Source organism: Lagopus muta, chromosome 16 (assembly GCF_023343835.1).
Source record: "Lagopus muta isolate bLagMut1 chromosome 16, bLagMut1 primary, whole genome shotgun sequence".
Lineage (NCBI taxonomy): Eukaryota > Metazoa > Chordata > Aves > Galliformes > Phasianidae > Lagopus > Lagopus muta.
In genome coordinates this window covers 3773193-3789673 of record NC_064448.1, presented here as the reverse complement: position 1 = coordinate 3789673, position 16481 = coordinate 3773193, and the positions used below count along the sequence as shown (strand labels likewise).

Genomic DNA, 16481 nt, shown 5'->3' with positions numbered 1-16481 from the left:
TCCGCCCCGCCCCGCGCGCTCCGCCGCCCGCGCGCGCCCGCCCCGCCCCCGCCGCCGCCGCCCGCCCCGCTCCCGCCGCCGCCCGCGCGCGCCTCTAACGGTTCGCGCCCGCCCGCCGCCGCCAGCGCGGGAGGAGGATGAGGGAGATGAAGCAGCGCAGGAAGAAGGAGCGCACGTGGGCCGAGGCCGCCCGCCTGGTGAGGGCCCGAACGGCGCGCGGGGCTTCGGCAGGCCGCGGGGGGGCGGAGGGGCCCGTCCCGGGCCGTGTGTGTGTGCGCGCGCGCGTATGTATGTATGTGTGTGTATGTATGTATGAGTGTGTGTGTGTGTGTGTATGGGGGGTTTCTCGGCGGAGGGCCTGGCCCTTCTCCCCGCGCCGTGCGGCCATGGCGGAGCTCCGGGCCGGGCCTCATCGCACCGGCCCTGACGGGATGCGGCCGCGCGCCCGGCCCCGCGTTGTGCTCGGGAGCGCGCGCGGAACGGTGAGCTGCCCGGAGACGGAATGGAAAGGAAAGGAAAAGGAAAGGAAAGCAAGCTTTGTGTCCTGCTGGCTGAGCGCCGGGCTGCGAGCTGACGGCGTGTGAGGTTTATAGGGCTGCGGGTTTATAGGGCTGCTGGCCGTCCTGTTTGGCTTCGTGCTGCTCAGAGATAGTGACTGCAAGGCTCGGAGCCAAGGACTGGGCAGGAAAGGAGCACCCGTCCCTGCTGCTCTTGGGGTCTGTACTGAGGTAGCCGTGGTGCTCCTCCTGTGTGAGGTTCGTTTGGGTGGCTGAGCCCAGGGGAAGCCCCGCTGTGTGGACATCTCTTGTCCTGCAGCTCGCGTCCCCTTGGGTGTGAAAAATGATTGTATTTTTGGCCCTCGTGACTTTGGCTTGACAAACCAGAGAGGGCAGAAGTTGGGTGCTGTGGAGCTGCGCTGTATCTCTATGGGGTCCCGGTTCTGTGGGGCTGTGTGCAAGCATTGTGCCCGGGCTGCAGGCAGCACAGGGCTGTGTGGCACCAAATCCCTCCTCATCCTAAAGTCCTGAGCTCCAATGGGTGAAAACCTCAGTGTGTGGGGCTGCCCCAAGCACTGTGCTCAGTGGGTGGCCGAGCAGCTGTTTCCTGATGCACATCTTTGCCCCTGTGAAGCAGTGAAGATCCCCTCCCAGGCATGGTTTCTCTCACCTGCCCTCTGGGCCTGCACTCTGGACACTAGAATGGAGATGTCAGGCCCTCAGCAGCATCACAGAGCAACTGAAGGACCAGAAATAGAACCATCTCCTGCTAGATTATCCACTTAGAGAGACCTGCAGTTGCATAGCTGCACTCCCAGCTTGCAGGACTGATTGTAAATCCACTAAAAATAGATCTTTATTTAACGTTAGGCTTACAAATGCTCCCTGTCAAAATGCTTTTAATTTTCCTTTCTGACGTGCTCTGCTGGGTTTCATATTCCTCTCCATGTTTCTGAGAATCGCAGGTAAAAGGCTTTTTAGTGTTGCTGCTCCTACAGAGCTAACATCATGCATACCCCATAAAACAAACCCTTAGAGATGAGTTGGGCACCTGGAATCGTGGCATCGTTTGATGGGCGCTGTCAGAGCCGGGTGCCCACACCACTCATGGTTCAGCCTCCATCACTGGGCATGTAGGATCCTCAGCTCTGTGTTACAAATGGTGGAGGAAGGCGGCTCCTTGGGGCAGGGAATAGCTGCTGTTGCTGGAGATCCTGTTGGAATCCCCATCAATGAGGCAGGTAGGGGTGGTGCTGCTGGCTGGAGGTGTGCAAGCCTCCCCACTAGTAGTATGTAGTTGTTGAGTGGAAATTGTTCCCAAGAGTGCAGATTCTTTTATTTTTATGTAAACGCTCATTTGTGCTCAGTTTTAGGCTGTGCTGTGTCCGACACTTGAGGTAGACTTTGTCAGCTGTGAAGGATTCCCTTGTTTTCCAAGACAGGAATGTTCTCCTGTCAGTGTCTGTCCCATTGGGGTGATGCAGAGCACTGGGGTGTGAGGAGGGTGCAGAGATGGTGACCTACAGAGGCTCTGTGATCAGTGGAGGGAGGCGTGCTGGAGCTGCACTGACAAGGAATTGAAAGTGTTTACGCTTCGAATTTGGCTTATTGCTTTCTTTGATCTTTCCTTTAAACTCTGTGTGTTTGTTGCATGGGATCTCAGGCTATGCGGTTCTTTCCCAGTAGCTTACTGACGCCCGTTCTTGTCATCTTCAAACACCTGAAGATTTCATGCAGGGTGGCTATGGTTTAAATAATTCCTTGATCAGAAAACACGGTTGAAGCACAGAGCTGAAAGGCACGGGGTTGGGTTTCTCTCTGACCGAGGGATGGGGTGGAAATGCAGGCAGACCATATGAGCAGAGATGTCAGTCCTCTTGGAACCCTCGAGGTCCTGCCAGTACTGTGGAGCACTCATTTCCACAGGCTTTAAAAATACATCTACTATCAGCCTGTCTAATTCCTCATGTGTAAGTTGCAGTTCTGTTCTTCATATGATGTATGGAAGGACGAGCTGTTATCTGTTTTATTGCCTTTTTTAGTGTCTGACTTCACTCATTTTCCTTCAAAGGCATGCAGCTTTATTTTTTTTAAGCACCTACCCATCATTTTTTCTGTGTCCTTAATCATTGTTGTCTTTTCCTGAGCTCTGTCCTTCCCAACACTTACCCACAGCACTCCCCTTGATAAGATGAGCTGAATGCAGTAAGCCAAGGCAGGAATTACACAGTTGCCCAGTAATATTTTTATTGCCAGAAAAATGCTGGATTCCTTACTGGGAGGTAGGGAGGCATATGGTTGGGAGAACATTTTACATCATTAAAGGTCCCTAACTACTATGCTATACAGTTCTGAAGGCTGTTTGGTAGCAGATTGGTGTTGCATGTTGGGTTCTGATGAAGCTCCCCCTGGCTTTCATGTTGTGGAGTCGAGGCTTTTGTCATGCTTACTATGAAGTACCTGAAATTTTTAGCACCTGTCTTCTGTAGGTAAATAAAGCTCTCTGAGGTGTATTTCAGGCTCTGATCCCTGGTGTGTTGAGCAGCTCTGTGAAGGTAGATGCAAGCCTGTGATGACACTTGGTATTTCTGTCTCTTCTTCAGGTGCTGGAAAACTACTCGGATGCTCCAATGACCCCAAAGCAGATTCTGCAGGTCATAGAGGCTGAAGGACTGAAGGAAATGAGGTTAGTATTGATGATCACATGTGAAACCCAGCATGTGCGTGGTGCAGGCTGCATAGAAGGCCTGAACTGTTCCGTGTGACTCTGCCTCATCCCCAGCCTGCTTTCCTGCTTCCTTTTTTTCCCTTTCCAGCATGGTAATTTCAGTTGACAATACAGTTACTTATAATACTTCTTTTTAATTGGATTTTTTTTTTGTAACCTATGGAATTCCCTTCATCATCTGCTGTGACACAAATGCCCATTGCAGATCAGCCTCCCACACTGATTCATGCACTGATTTACTCCCCCTGCATATTTCTCTCAGAAGTAGCTCCCGGTGCTTTCTACTACTAGACTTCAGTTTGGTAATAGTTTCAGTTCTGTCTCCTCTGATTCTTCCTTTCTAGAGCAGACATTACATTTTAGGAGACTCAGAAGGATCTCACTGTATTTTCCAGTACTCAGCAGGCACTTCTAGTACTTCTGAGCACTGTGAAAGCACTGCTTACACTGCTGTGGCTCTTGACACTGTACAGATATGTCCTCTTCAGTTGCTGCTTCACTGGGGCTGCTGAATGCTCACCCCATGGCTGGGCTCTTCACCACACACATCTCCAGTGCTTTGGTATTGCAGCTCTCAGAAGAATCCAGCCAGTGCAAGCTGCCAAGTGGCTTCATTTTAATGGATACTCCGTGCCTTTCTGGATCAGTCCTCCACCTTATGCAGGTAGCTGAAGATCTCTGCTGCTCCAGGTTGCATCAGGAACGTCCTGAAGCAGCAGTTGCTTTGGGCTTCTCCCAGTTGTGCCAAGTGACCTCTCACGTTAGGGAGCTGCAAACCAAACCTTGCATTGTGCAGAGCCCTGCAAGCTGCATTGCTCATCTGGCAGTCACTGGGTTTCCTTTGGGATGTCTGCTTTTCCTTCCTGTTGTTAACTCTCTGCTGTAAGAAAAGCCTGTTTTCTTCCCAGCATAATTGTTCACAGGACACAGGCAGCGATCCTGTCTGCTAAACATGCAGCAGGTTTTCCTGCTACTTGAATAAAAGCCCTTCCTGAAAATGCATTTCCTGAAGGAAACGGCTTAGCGACTCGGGAGGGGGTTTTCCTTTTGCATCAGTATTGAGGCTGTGCTGTCCTGCTCTGGGGGTGACCTCAACCAGTTGGATGGGCCTGGATCTTAGCAGCCCTATGGACCCTGTGCTAAGCTGGGATGTCAGCACCCAGCAGCACAGCCAAAATCTTCCTCCTGGAAAAGTTCTGGCCATTTGTTTTTCCCTCCTTCTGGGAAAAAAAAAAAGAAACATGTCTGTGGTTTTTCTGTTGCTTTGTTTTTGGTGTTTTTTTGCCATTTCAAGAAAATGTGCTCTGTGGCTGGCTGGCTTACTTGAAACATTCTGTGAAGTACTGAAGGGAAAGCACTGTCTGACAGGCCAGAAGGCTGGGAAATTTTTTTCATGGTATCTAAAAATGATTGAGGGTGATTTTTGTCTGCTGCTGAGGCTTGTGAATAAACGCCCAGCACCCAAATGCAACGCAGAGTGAAAACAGAAATGGTTCTGAACTCAGTTTTCAGTATGAGAATGATTTTCTTTGATTTCTTTTTGTCTCCATCCAGTTTTCAGTTTCACTTCTAATAACAGTGAAATCAGGACTGCTTTAATGTCTCTTCCAGGTAGCTTTCTGCATGCCCCTGTGTGACTTACTGGAAAACATGAGGCTGCATGGCACGGAAGTTCCATTGCTGTGAGCGTAGGATGGCTGCTTTGGTCACAAATGGCAAAACTGGGGCACTGTGAGGGCTTGCCAAATGGGTTCCTCAGACCTTTTACATCTAACTCTGCCAGTGCAGAGTTAAATCAGGAAAGACATCCCAGAAATACGTATGCGTACCATTTTTGCTGTCTCTGTTCTTGTTTTGCTGCTGCTGACTGAATCTGGTTTTCAGTAGAATCAATCCTGGTCTGAAAATTACAAGCAGGGTAACGGAGGAAATGTGTAATGAAAGAAGTAACTAAAAATGACCAAGAGTAACTTCAAAACGAGCCTAACATTTCCTGTGTTGTGCAGATTGCTTTGCTGTGATGTGCTGAGGCAAATGGACAGGTCAGAGTGGGAAACAGTGATGCTATTCTGACTGCAGTGCCTGTCCTGTGAGGTTAATGAGTCTCATCTTTGTTCCCCTCCGTCAGCAGCTGATGCTGATTGAAACAGATGTTTCATTTTGGGCCGTTTCTGGAAATGATCCCTTTTGCACCCTCCTGTTTTTCAGTGGCACCTCTCCCCTGGCCTGCCTCAACGCCATGCTCCATTCCAATTCCAGGGGAGGCGATGGGCTCTTCTACAAACTGCCTGGACGGATCAGCCTGTTCACCCTGAAGGTAAATACAGAGTTTGTGCTCTGGGCTGAAGGCTGAGCTGCGAGCTGTGCTTGTTGTGTGTAGCTGAGTGCTAAAGTGTCACTGAGCATCGCATGGGCTGAGTGCTGCTGTGAGATCATTGTGTGAAAGCGTCTCTGGAATTCATTATTTCATCGTAGCTCTTGTACCTTGCTGCTGTGTTCATCCACATGTGGTACAGTCCTTTCAACCTGCCTGTTATTTCATGAATTGCACCAGAAGATAAATGCTTATTCCAGTTTTCTGTTTTCAACTCAGGTGTTGTTTACCAAAATAGCCCTGTTTCACTCATCCAAGAGCCACAAAGGAATGTGGCCAGCCAGTAACTTGTGTTGGTCTGAGGGCTTACAGCTACAAGTAAAATCTTGATAGCAAAATGTATTTTCCTTCAGAGTTCTCTCTGAAATGCTTTATTTTAGTCTTTTGTCCCAGTAATCTTCACTGTTGAAAATGCCTCAGGCTTTTCATTGGCATTCTTTTGTACTGTTGGATACCCAGATAAATATCAGCTTTATAGACCACTAATATCTTGCAGCTCTTTTACTGCCATCAGAAAATGTTGTTAAACTGTCACACTTTGGAAAAAACAGAAGGACTTGAAATGGTTTTGGTTACACAGTTAGTAAATGCATCTCCCAAGCTTGCTGTCTTAGTAGCTGGCTTCTTGAGTGATGCTCTTTAGCTAGCAAGAATGAGATGTTGAGATATTTCTCTTCCTTAGAAACTGTGTGCTTGATTCACAAGACTGATATAAAGTTACTGGTGTGTGCTTTAGTTATATGTGATGGAAACGTCCTCAAAGTGTGCTCATGGCTTATGTGACTTCTGCTCCTCTAGAAGCCTACATTTCTTTCTGCATGAAGGGGATTAAAACAGGGAAGAAATCAAAATAAAACCTGTATCTGTGAAGCTATGTGAAGCTATCTGTGGAGCTGTGAAGCTCCCATTGGTTTAAGCAGTAGGGGCTGGGAGGAGGATTGCAGCCACCTGAGTTTTGTTTGTCTATTTAGAAGGATGCCCTGCAGTGGTCTCGGAACCTGTCTGTGCCAGAAGGGGATGAACTGGAGGATACAGCAGATGCAGAAAGCTGCGAGTCCAATGAAACAAGCACTGTGAGTGGTGACAATGATGGTAAGTGTCTAATAACATTCATCTCTAAGCTGCAAGTATCCACTTCTGTTTTTGGCTGAGGGCTCGTCTGTTTCAGTGTCCCTTGATGAAACCTCCTCCAACGCCTCCTGTTCCACCGAATCTCAGAGCAAGGGACCCTCTACTGCCAGGGAGAGCAACAGAACAGCCTCACAGGTAGGAGAGAGGACAGCTTTCCATGCTGTGTGACAGGGACCAGGGGTGCACAGGTGCCTCAGGGAGAGTGGTGGGGCTGTGTGCTTAGGTGAGGAGCTTCTAGAAATCGTACAGGGTTGAAGTTCTGAGTTCTCTGCTGTTCATAAATATAGTTAGTGACTGATACTTGAAGCTAGGTGGTTCTTTAACTGGGAAATACGTTGCTTGGAAGATTGTTTTGCCTTCCCATCGTGTCACTGTGCCTTTGTATTCTTCTTGTTTTCTTTTTGGACCACAGACAACCAAACAAAAGAGAAAGACAGGTGTCATGTTGCCACGTGTTGTCTTAACGCCACTGAAAGTAAATGGGGCACACATGGAGTCTGCATCTGGTGAGCATTGCTTTTGTCTTGATGATTCTTATAAATATGTGGATAGCTTTTGATCAGTGGTCCCTAACAGAAAGTTTGCCTGGGGACTTCTTTAGTGTTTGCTGAGAATGCATGTGACTGATTTGGGCTACTGGGGGTGCGTTTATCTCAGTCAGCCAGTAACCTGTAAGAATCGAACTGTTTTTATTAGCAGATAATTCTGAAGGGCTAAAAACTACTCTGCAAGTTGGTTTTCTGTTCTTTGCATATTCCTGTAAAATTCTGTTGCTTTTAGGCTTCACAGGAAGGCATGCTGATGGGGAGAGCAGCAGCACATCCAGCAGCAGCAGCAGCTCTTTGGCTCTGTGCAGTGCCACCTTGCGCAGCCGGACAGAAATAAACAGGGATCCTCCACAGCTGCTCAGAGGAATCCGAAAGCCCACAGCTGGTGAGTGCTTCTGTTACAGTCAGGCCATAAAAGCCAGCAGTGATGACATCTCTGTATTTCTGAGTAAAGAAAACCCTTCCTTTAGAAGGCACATGATGATCTTAAGGCTCGTGGTCTGGATCTTTCTCTCCAAACTTAGTGAACCAGTTGTTTAAGAGTTTCCTGCTGTGGAAAATGGTATTGAGAACTGTGTCTGTATGTGACAGCAGTGTGACTCGTGTCAAAGTTCCAGTTGCGTGCTTAGTATTAATTGGCATCGTTGAGAAGCCATTCTTCATGCTTGAATACTGCAGTCTTTACTTACTCCTTTTGCTGCAGTAGTTTACAGTGCGGTCTGTTGTGGTGTCTTCTTTGCACGTAATGCTGATGCATTTTTATACAATAATGCTTTATCTTCTTTGCCTGCCCTTAAATTACAGGGCAAATGAAACGAAACAGGGGTGAGGATATTGACTTTGAAACGCCTGGTTCCATTCTTGTCAACACAAACCTGCGGGCTCTGATAAACTCCAGGACCTTTAATGCACTCCCATCGCACTTCCAGCAGCAGCTGCTTTACCTCCTTCCAGAAGTCGATAGGCAGGTAGGACGGTGCAGCACGTGGTTGTTTTCTGTTCACCCTATTGGCTCTTCCTGGCAGGACAGCTGAAGCACTGTTTTCTTTGTCCTGTTTTTTGTCCCCTAAGGTTGGGGCTGATGGGCTGATGCGTCTCAGTGGCAGCGCTCTGAATAATGAATTTTTCACCCATGCTGCTCAGAGCTGGAGGGAACGCCTGGCTGACGGTGAGTTGCTTTGCTTTCTCTGGTGCTTGCAGAAAAGGTACTTGTTTTAAGGGCTTTCTTTCCCAGTTAGGGAGTGGGAATGTAGTCCCAGTATATGGGGCTGTCTTGCCCCCAGCTCGTCTTTATTTTCCTTTATAATCATGGATTTCATATTCTCTAGATGCCATGGGATATTCAGAACAAAACAGTGGGGGTGTAAAGTGGTGCCAGACTTACCTTTTCTTGAATGGTGACCTCCAAGTGGTAAAATACAGTGTTTAATTTCCAGATTTACTTCAGGCTTTGTGACTATTGCATTTAAATAGTTGCAGGTGGCACGTGGATCCATAGTGGAGCAGAAAGCAGAGAATAAGAAAAACATGCATCCTTATATATAACTTCAGTTCTACACTGTTAAAAGAGATCGTTTTTACAAAATCAGTTTTGCTTGGAACTGAATTTCAGTATCTTCAATCCCTGTAGGTGAATTCACACATGAAATGCAAGTTCGAATTCGGCAGGAGATGGAGAAGGAGAAGAGAGTGGAGCAGTGGAAGGAGAAGTTCTTTGAGGACTACTATGGACAAAAGTAAGGAATTGTGCCCCGTCTGTCCTTTCTATGGATGCTTATGCAGGTGGCAGTGTGTGCTTCTGCTTGTGGATACATGAGAAGATGGTTCCTTAGGGGGAATTGGCTTGGTCAGAGCAGAATTTCATAGCCCATCTGTTTTGTCCTCAAGACAAGTTAATATGATTTGTTTCCCATCACGTATCTTTATGTTTTGCCTGTTTCCCTTACTCCCTGTGACAATAATGTGGGATAGCAGATACAGAGATTATCTCATTGCAGGCTGACTTAATGAGGTTTTGATGAGTCTCTGCTTTGTAATCTGTATGTTACTATGTATAGTGGTGACGGTACGGCTATGAATAATAGATGAGATGCTTAGAGCTTTAGATCTTAACTAGTTTCTGCGTTGGCCTTACAGGTTGGGCTTGACCCAAGAAGAATCCCAGGAGCAGAATTTGGTGCAAGAAGATGCCGAGAACAGGACAGCTCTGTCTGTGAAAGGAGAAAGCAGGCTGCCACGCGGTCCCTCCACGCGGCAGAGGGATGGGCACTTCAAGAAGCGCTCCAGGGGCGACCTGCGATGCAGAGCCAGGAGGAGCCTGTACAAATTGCGTGATTCTGAGCAAAAAGAGGCTTCCAAAGACACTGCTTCTGTGGGACCGGATTCCTCTCTTCATAAAGACACAAAGTCTGAGGTGGACCAGAAGGAAGATGACCTGACGAGTGCTTCTGCTGCAGTGCTGAAGCCAGAGAACTCAGAATCGCATCTCTCTCCAGAGACTTCCAAACTGCACAGTAAATCGGAAGATCTGTCATTGGCAACTGCAAACAGGATTCCCTGTTTGTCCCAGGAGAGCCCTGCTCGGGAACCAAAGGACCAGAAGAGGAAATGCTTTGAGGAGGCTGCCTCTGCCTCCTTCCCCGAAAAGAAGCCCCGGCTTGAAGATCGTCAGTCCTTTCGTAACACAATTGAAAGTGTTCACTCAGAAAAGCCACAACCTACTAAAGAGGAGCCAAAAGTCCCACCCATCCGGGTAGGAAAGAGAATTATAGCTGCCTGCTATCTCAGGGCTCTCACGCTTAGTAGCATCAAAACATTATTAAAATGTCAAGTGTTGTCATGTTAGCAGAAGTGGAAGGGTTTCATTGGCAGAGCTGGCTGAGTACCTCTGATTGCCCCAGTTTACTATCTTGTTTAGAAGGGCAAAGAATGGAAAATCATTCCAAGGTCTTTGTGCAAGAGCTCAGCATAACCTTGACTTACTGTGTTAATTTTAATTTCTGTGGATGCAGAAATCATTTTTCCTGAAACCAGCTGACTCGTTGCGACAGAGACCTTCAAATCAAATTCTTTATCCTGTGTCATTTCCCCGTTCCTTTCTTTTGGGGGCAGAAAAGTGTTCCTTCAGACTTACACTATTTCAACTGGAGGCATCCATCTTGCTAGCTTCAGAGCAGTCACCCTGATGTAAAGGAGACCATTTTGATTTATGAAGGTCTGAAGGCAAAGCACCTATTTCATGTTTGTCTGCTGGCTCTGGCGAGGCAGCGTTCATAGCGAGTGAGCTTTACATCCCGCATGACAGAGCACATAAGCAGGGGTTACGGGAACCGTGCTGCTGCTCTGCCAAAACTTGTGTTGAAGTTGGAATTTTAACTCCTTAACGAAACGTCGCGATAAGAAGACGTTCAGAAAATGCATGTTGCTGTCTGAAAATGGCTGAGCGTTACAACCGAGTGTTTTCTCTTTTTCTTTCAGATTCAACTTTCACGTATTAAACCACCCTGGGTGGTTAAAGGTCAGCCAGCTTACCAGATATGCCCCAGGATCATCCCCAACACGGAGCCCTCCGCCCGGGGCAGGAGCGGGGCCAGAACTCTCGCAGACATTAAGGCCCGTGCTCTGCAGGCCCGAGCCCAGCGAGAAGCTGCCGCCGCCGCCATTGGTGGTGGAGGCGGCCCCGGCGGAGGGAGAAACTCTGAGGGGGGTGGAGGAGAACGCAGCAGCCATCGCAGACGCAGAAGATCAAAGAGAGCTCGGCGAAAGCGCTCGTCAGATCTACAGCGAACACAACTACTCTCGGCTCTCCGTCTGAACGGAGAGAAGGCCAGCTCCGAGGCGGCCGCGCAGGCAGCCAGCGCAAATTCCTTTGCCTCCTCGAAACAAGACTCCTTTTCTTCGAAGGCTGAGGGAAGCGGTGTTCTGCAGTGCGCCGCGGGCGCTGGCTCAGGGGAAGCTCAGTCCGGCGATGGCTCGCCCGGAGGGCAGCGCTGTGATGCTCTGACGGCGTCGGCATTGGACAGCACGGCTTTGGAGAGGCCACAGGAGAGCCCTGAGCAGCTCTTCTGCGATGCCAGGACTGAATCCTCGTCACGTGCTGCGTCGCAGGAGGGGCAGAGCACAGAGGTGACACACGTGGTTCCTCCCGCAGTCGATCTGTCGTGTGCCCAGGCGCAGGGAGCTGAGATGGGTCCTGCAGGAGGCAGGGTTGTGTCAGAACTCAGAGATGTTGGTATTCCCGCTGTACATCCTTCTGATGTAAAGGAGAATTCCACCGGTCATCCTGCTCTTCTGCCACAATTGCCATCAGGTGGTAAAGAATGCCACGAGCAGAACATGATATCAAGATTTAGATTTAATGGCTCTGAAACAACGTTAGTGGAACAGTGCGTGAAAAACTATAGTGGTGACTCCAAAATAGTGACTGCTGGAGCACAGGAAGGAGTGCCTGCACTGTGTAACTTCACACACCTGCAGGCAGGGAGAGAGAGTGATGGCAAACTGAGCAGCGAGGAACAGAATGCGGAATCTCTGTTGAAATCCTCTTTATGTGATGGCTTTGTTTCTCAGAATAGGATAGATACCTCTGAAAAACTGAGGGAGAGGTGCCCTGGAACAGAATCAGAAGACGAGTGCCAGCCGTTGAGGGAGACTGGAGAGTTCAAGGCAAACGGAGATGATGAAGTACAGAGTACACACAGTGAATCAACAGATACTGCTTCGGATTTTGAAGCTGACGTGGTTGATGAGAATGTGGAGATGGAGATGTGTTACAGAAACCTCAGCTGTAGGGAGGCGGCTAGGAAGGGCTCCTTCTGTCAGAGCAGCACTGAGGAATGTGATAAAATTAGTTCAAAATCATCTCTGGAAGCAGGTGATCTGCCCTGCGGTGTGGACTTCTCCTCAGTGGCCACAGTGAGCACTGCACCTCCACCTCAGAGGTGGGGACTGCATGCACCATTGCCCCCAAAGCCCGAGAGGCCATCAGGTTCTGCTCAGTCCGTGTCCTCTGATGCCAGCAGCCCTTTGGTGAAGCAGCTGCTTAAGGGGAACCGTCTGCTGGAAGAGGTTCTCCCTGGGTCTCACACCAACATCGAGGTGGAAGGCGCGCGGCCGCCTGTGGACAAGCAGTCAGAAAGCCTCCCCGTGCCAATGGAGAGAGGTGGCAATTGCTATTTTGGTAAAGAATCTTGCCCAGATGTGCAGATAAAGACGAGTGCCCTAACCAGGAGTGATGAGTTCCACTCAGTGAGATCTTCTGTAGATCCCCAGGAGAAGACACGTGGGTCAGGAGCAGCATTGCCTGGAGCGGAGGGTATGGAGAATCAGCCCGTTCCAGAAAAACATTCCAAAATTGGCTTAACCTTAAGCTGCCAAGACCAACTGGCAAATGTGGCAAGTGCCTCTCAGAAGCCTGAAGACATGAGCCCTCGGGAAAGAACGTTTTCTTCCTGTAGCTTTGAAGAGCAAAAAGAATTGGCTAAGGTCCATCGGGTGCCACAGCATAACCCATTAACAAATGTCACAAAGCAGAGTCCTGAGGAGCCGAACCTGCCTCCAGAGCCTCCGTTTTTATCTCCAAATGTAGATTCTCTTGGCCCAAATCAGATGGGGAATGCATCTGTCAATCAGAATTATGTTGGAGTTCAAGGCAAAAAGCTCTTCGGTTCTGGTTTTCCTTGCAACCCCAGCGTTAGGCTACATCACTCGAGGGCTTCGGATCAGGTGTCAGCCATGGGAGCCTTGGCCCCGAGCAAACAGATTTCTGTGACCAAAAGCTGTGCGTCTGCAGAAGGAATGCCGGCTGCAAGGGAAGAGTGGGCTTCGAAGCAGCACGGGAACACCCTGGGAGGACCAAAAAATGAGAACGTGTTGGCGTGTGGCAGCCCAACCAAGGGCAGCGGGGAGAGGCAGAAGGATGCAGCACCAAACCCTGCGGAGCTGCGGGAGCATTCGCAGAGCGTTCCTGTGGCGATGGACTTGCCGTTCCTGAAGCTTTCAAGGGAAGCAGGAAAAAGACACAATCACCCTTTGGAGCCTTCCTCCATACCCTCTCAGTTCAATATCAAACAAGCGTTTTATGGGAAGCTTTCTAAGCTGCAGCTCAATTCCACCAGCTTTAATTATTCATCCAGCGCTCCAGCTTTTCCCAGAAGCCTCGCTGGAAGCATGATGCAGCTCAGCCACAAAGCGAACTTTGCTGCAAACCACAACACGTCCCTTTCCGTGCAGATGTTCGCCGACAGCAGCAGCGTTGAAGAAATATCCTTCAAGTGTTCGTGCAGCCTTAAAGCCATGATCATGTGTAAAGGCTGCGGGGCGTTTTGTCACGATGACTGTATAGGACCCTCTAAGCTTTGTGTATTGTGCCTTGTGGTGAGATAATAAATTATGGCCATGGGACAGGTTGTATATTCAGTGTGCGTATTTTGATAACGGCTGATCCTAAACCTGTACACAGGATACGGTTCTGTTTATAGTAGAAATGCTATTATACTTCGTTTCGGTGAGGAAAGTTGACTCTCCTTCCCACTGAAATCTACAGTGCAAAACCCTTCCTTGCTCACGATGACACTCCGATTTCTGTGGGCTGTGCCCCACCGGAGCCAATCCTTCTGCTTTGTGCTATCATGGACGTGCTGGCTGTGCCCTGGGATGTGTGTGAAGCTGACACCTGGCTGGGAGGCAGTTTGCTGTGGCATCCGTGGACCCTCCGGAGAGGAGACCTCTACATCCAAAGGAACTGGAACAGGGTGCGTTCTATTTCAGGGCTGCTCTAGGTTAGCCCCTACAGTCTTCCACTCTCCCCTTCTGCCATCTCCGAGGTCGGTTGTGTGCTGAGCACAGCAGTGCAGGCAGGACGCAGATGCCTCCGGTGCCAAGGTTGGACGCGGTGAGCAGCGAAGCGCTCTGTGGTTGGAGCTGCAAGAGGAAGAATAGGCAGCACGTGGCAAGGGAAAACGGCTCCTGCCTGCAGGATGTGCGTGGCTTTGGGTTGCCCAGCTGAACTCTGGCACCGGCTGAAGGCTGAGGCTGCTGCAGCCTCCTTGTAGCACACGTCCATGCAGGAAGGCTCTGAGAAGCACAGTGCGTGGCCAGCAGCCGTCTGTGCATTGCAGCCCTGCAGTGAGGACCTTACCGTGACAGCATCTGACCACTTGCAAGTGTCTAGCTGTGCATCTGTGTGACGATCATCTTAACATTTAAAGCAGTGTTTTTTCATTATTATTATTTTTTTTTTTAATATATATTTTCATTCTTGGATGTATAAAGTGAATTATTTGGCTCCTGTAAGTATCCTCTATGCATCTGTTTGAACATGTATTTATATGTTGTACACAGTACTGGCCAACTCTGTAAATGGATGTAATGTACATAGTACATAAAGGGTTCTTTTTTCCTTGGATTTTTCGGGCTCTCCAGCAGTATTGCATTAAAGTGGTGTTAGTTGTTAATCTGCATCTGTAGTCAGAGCAGCTGTGTTCTGTCTCGCCCAAGGTGAGGCTCTGCCCGCCGTGCCCAGGGCTCCGTGCTTCACTCCTGGACCTTGTGCAGCTGCTGCTGTTGCTGTGTCTCCCGGTGGTGCACGAAGGTGGATGTCCTCACACCTCTGGTGGCTGACAGCAGAACAGCTCCTCTTCCTCCAGAGCAACTCCCGAGCGCGAATTGCTTCAGTGGGAGCAGAACTCAGACATTCCTTAAGAAGACAGTAGAAGGAATAGGATTTTTTTAGTACTTTTTTTTCTGCTTGTACCTTTTCTAGCTCTCTCCTACCTCCCTTGACTGTGCACTTTTTTTTTTTTTCTTTTTTTTTTTTTTTTCTTTTTATTATTTTTATTTTCTAATGGAAACGCGACCCTGAGGGCTGCCCCAGGTTTGGCCTCTGCAGGGCTCATCCTTCACACACCTGCAGGGAGACGGCGACCACCTGGGCTCGGAGCGGAGGAGCGCGAACCAAAGAGAGCAGCGCGGTGGGCTCTGCTGCTGGGGGCCCTGGGCTGCGCCGAGCCGCCTGGTGTACATCCCTTGTGTTGGAACAATAAACACTCTCTACAAGCTGCGTCTGTGCTTGCAGTGCTCTTTTCCTCAAATCGCTCTCTGTGGCGACGTCGCTTTTTCTTTCCTCTCTTTTGAAGCGGGAGCGTTCGCCAGCTTGGCTCAGGGGATGGGGAAGGGGCGCTGTTTGTTGGCTCAGCTTCATCCCGTCGTTTTCTTTGTACCCTTGCAGACAACCAGAGGCCGTGCGCCCACCCCGGGGAGGCGATGCCGCAAAGCTCAGAGTGGTGCAGGCACTGCTGAGCCCACAGGGGCCATCCCTGAGCAGAGCTGCCCCGTGCCTGGCTCTGAAACATTGGCAAAAGCTTGATGACGACACCAGTTACACCGAGTTGTTTTTAATTCGCTACCAATCAATTTATTGCAATAGTTTTTATTTTTTTTTCCAGGCAGGAAAGGCTTTGGAAAGGAATAATGCAAATGGTGATATTCTGTGTCTCAGTCCTGGCCTCGGTGCGTGGATGTGCTGTGTGTGGTGAGCTCATGTGTCGGGGTTGGGGCTGCAAGGAGGGAAGCGCATGGCTGCGCGGCGCCTGCCCTGGGTGCTGCCTCACCATTCATGCTGAACTGATGCTCTGCTGCCTGCTAGGGGTCTGCAAACACCGCTGCGGGTCTTTGCAGTAACCAAGCAGGGTCGTTGCTTAGGTGAGCTCCGGTGCTGTTAAATAATTGGAAGCCTGGGCTGTGTTATGGGAACACCGGGCCGGGCCTCGTGTGTGTGCTGTGAAACCTCAGCTGTGTGTGTGTGAATGGCAATCACTGCATGAGGGCCTCCTGCTGCAGCCAGGGACAGTGCAGGTCTGGAGGTTCTACCTGTGTAGTGCTTGGAGAAAGGCATTTTGGGGGTGCAAAGGTTTATTGTACTGAGTGAATAAAGCTGATAATGAAAAACGAGCGTTTTCCAGGAGGAGATGGAGAGCTTTCCCCAAACCTTGATGAAAGCTTCATAGTTTCACAACAAAACAAAAACAGAAATAAAACCAGATGTCCCAAAATGAATTTTGCCAGCAGAGAAGTTGAGGTCTGCGCTGCTCCCCGTGTGCCAGTGCTGCTCTGTTCCCCATGGGCAGCACCACCTCCATGGCAGCTCTCTGCAGTGGCTTTGGCCCTTTTCTCTCTTTTCCAAAGGCCCCAATTCGAGGCTGTTC

General features: G+C 49.5%; 1 protein-coding gene across 1 annotated transcript; it reads left to right on the top strand.

Annotated features, from left to right (window-relative positions):
* The first annotated feature begins 65 nt into the window (after window positions 1-65).
* On the top strand, window positions 66-15255 carry ASXL1 (ASXL transcriptional regulator 1). Its single transcript, XM_048962658.1, has 12 exons — window positions 66-197; window positions 3101-3183; window positions 5434-5542; window positions 6571-6691; window positions 6768-6865; window positions 7143-7236; window positions 7511-7663; window positions 8083-8246; window positions 8350-8446; window positions 8909-9014; window positions 9415-10030; window positions 10756-15255. Exons 1-12 carry the CDS (start codon window positions 138-140, stop codon window positions 13660-13662), a joined length of 4608 nt encoding a protein of 1535 aa, XP_048818615.1. The 5' UTR covers window positions 66-137; the 3' UTR covers window positions 13663-15255.
* Window positions 15256-16481: the final 1226 nt, after the last annotated feature.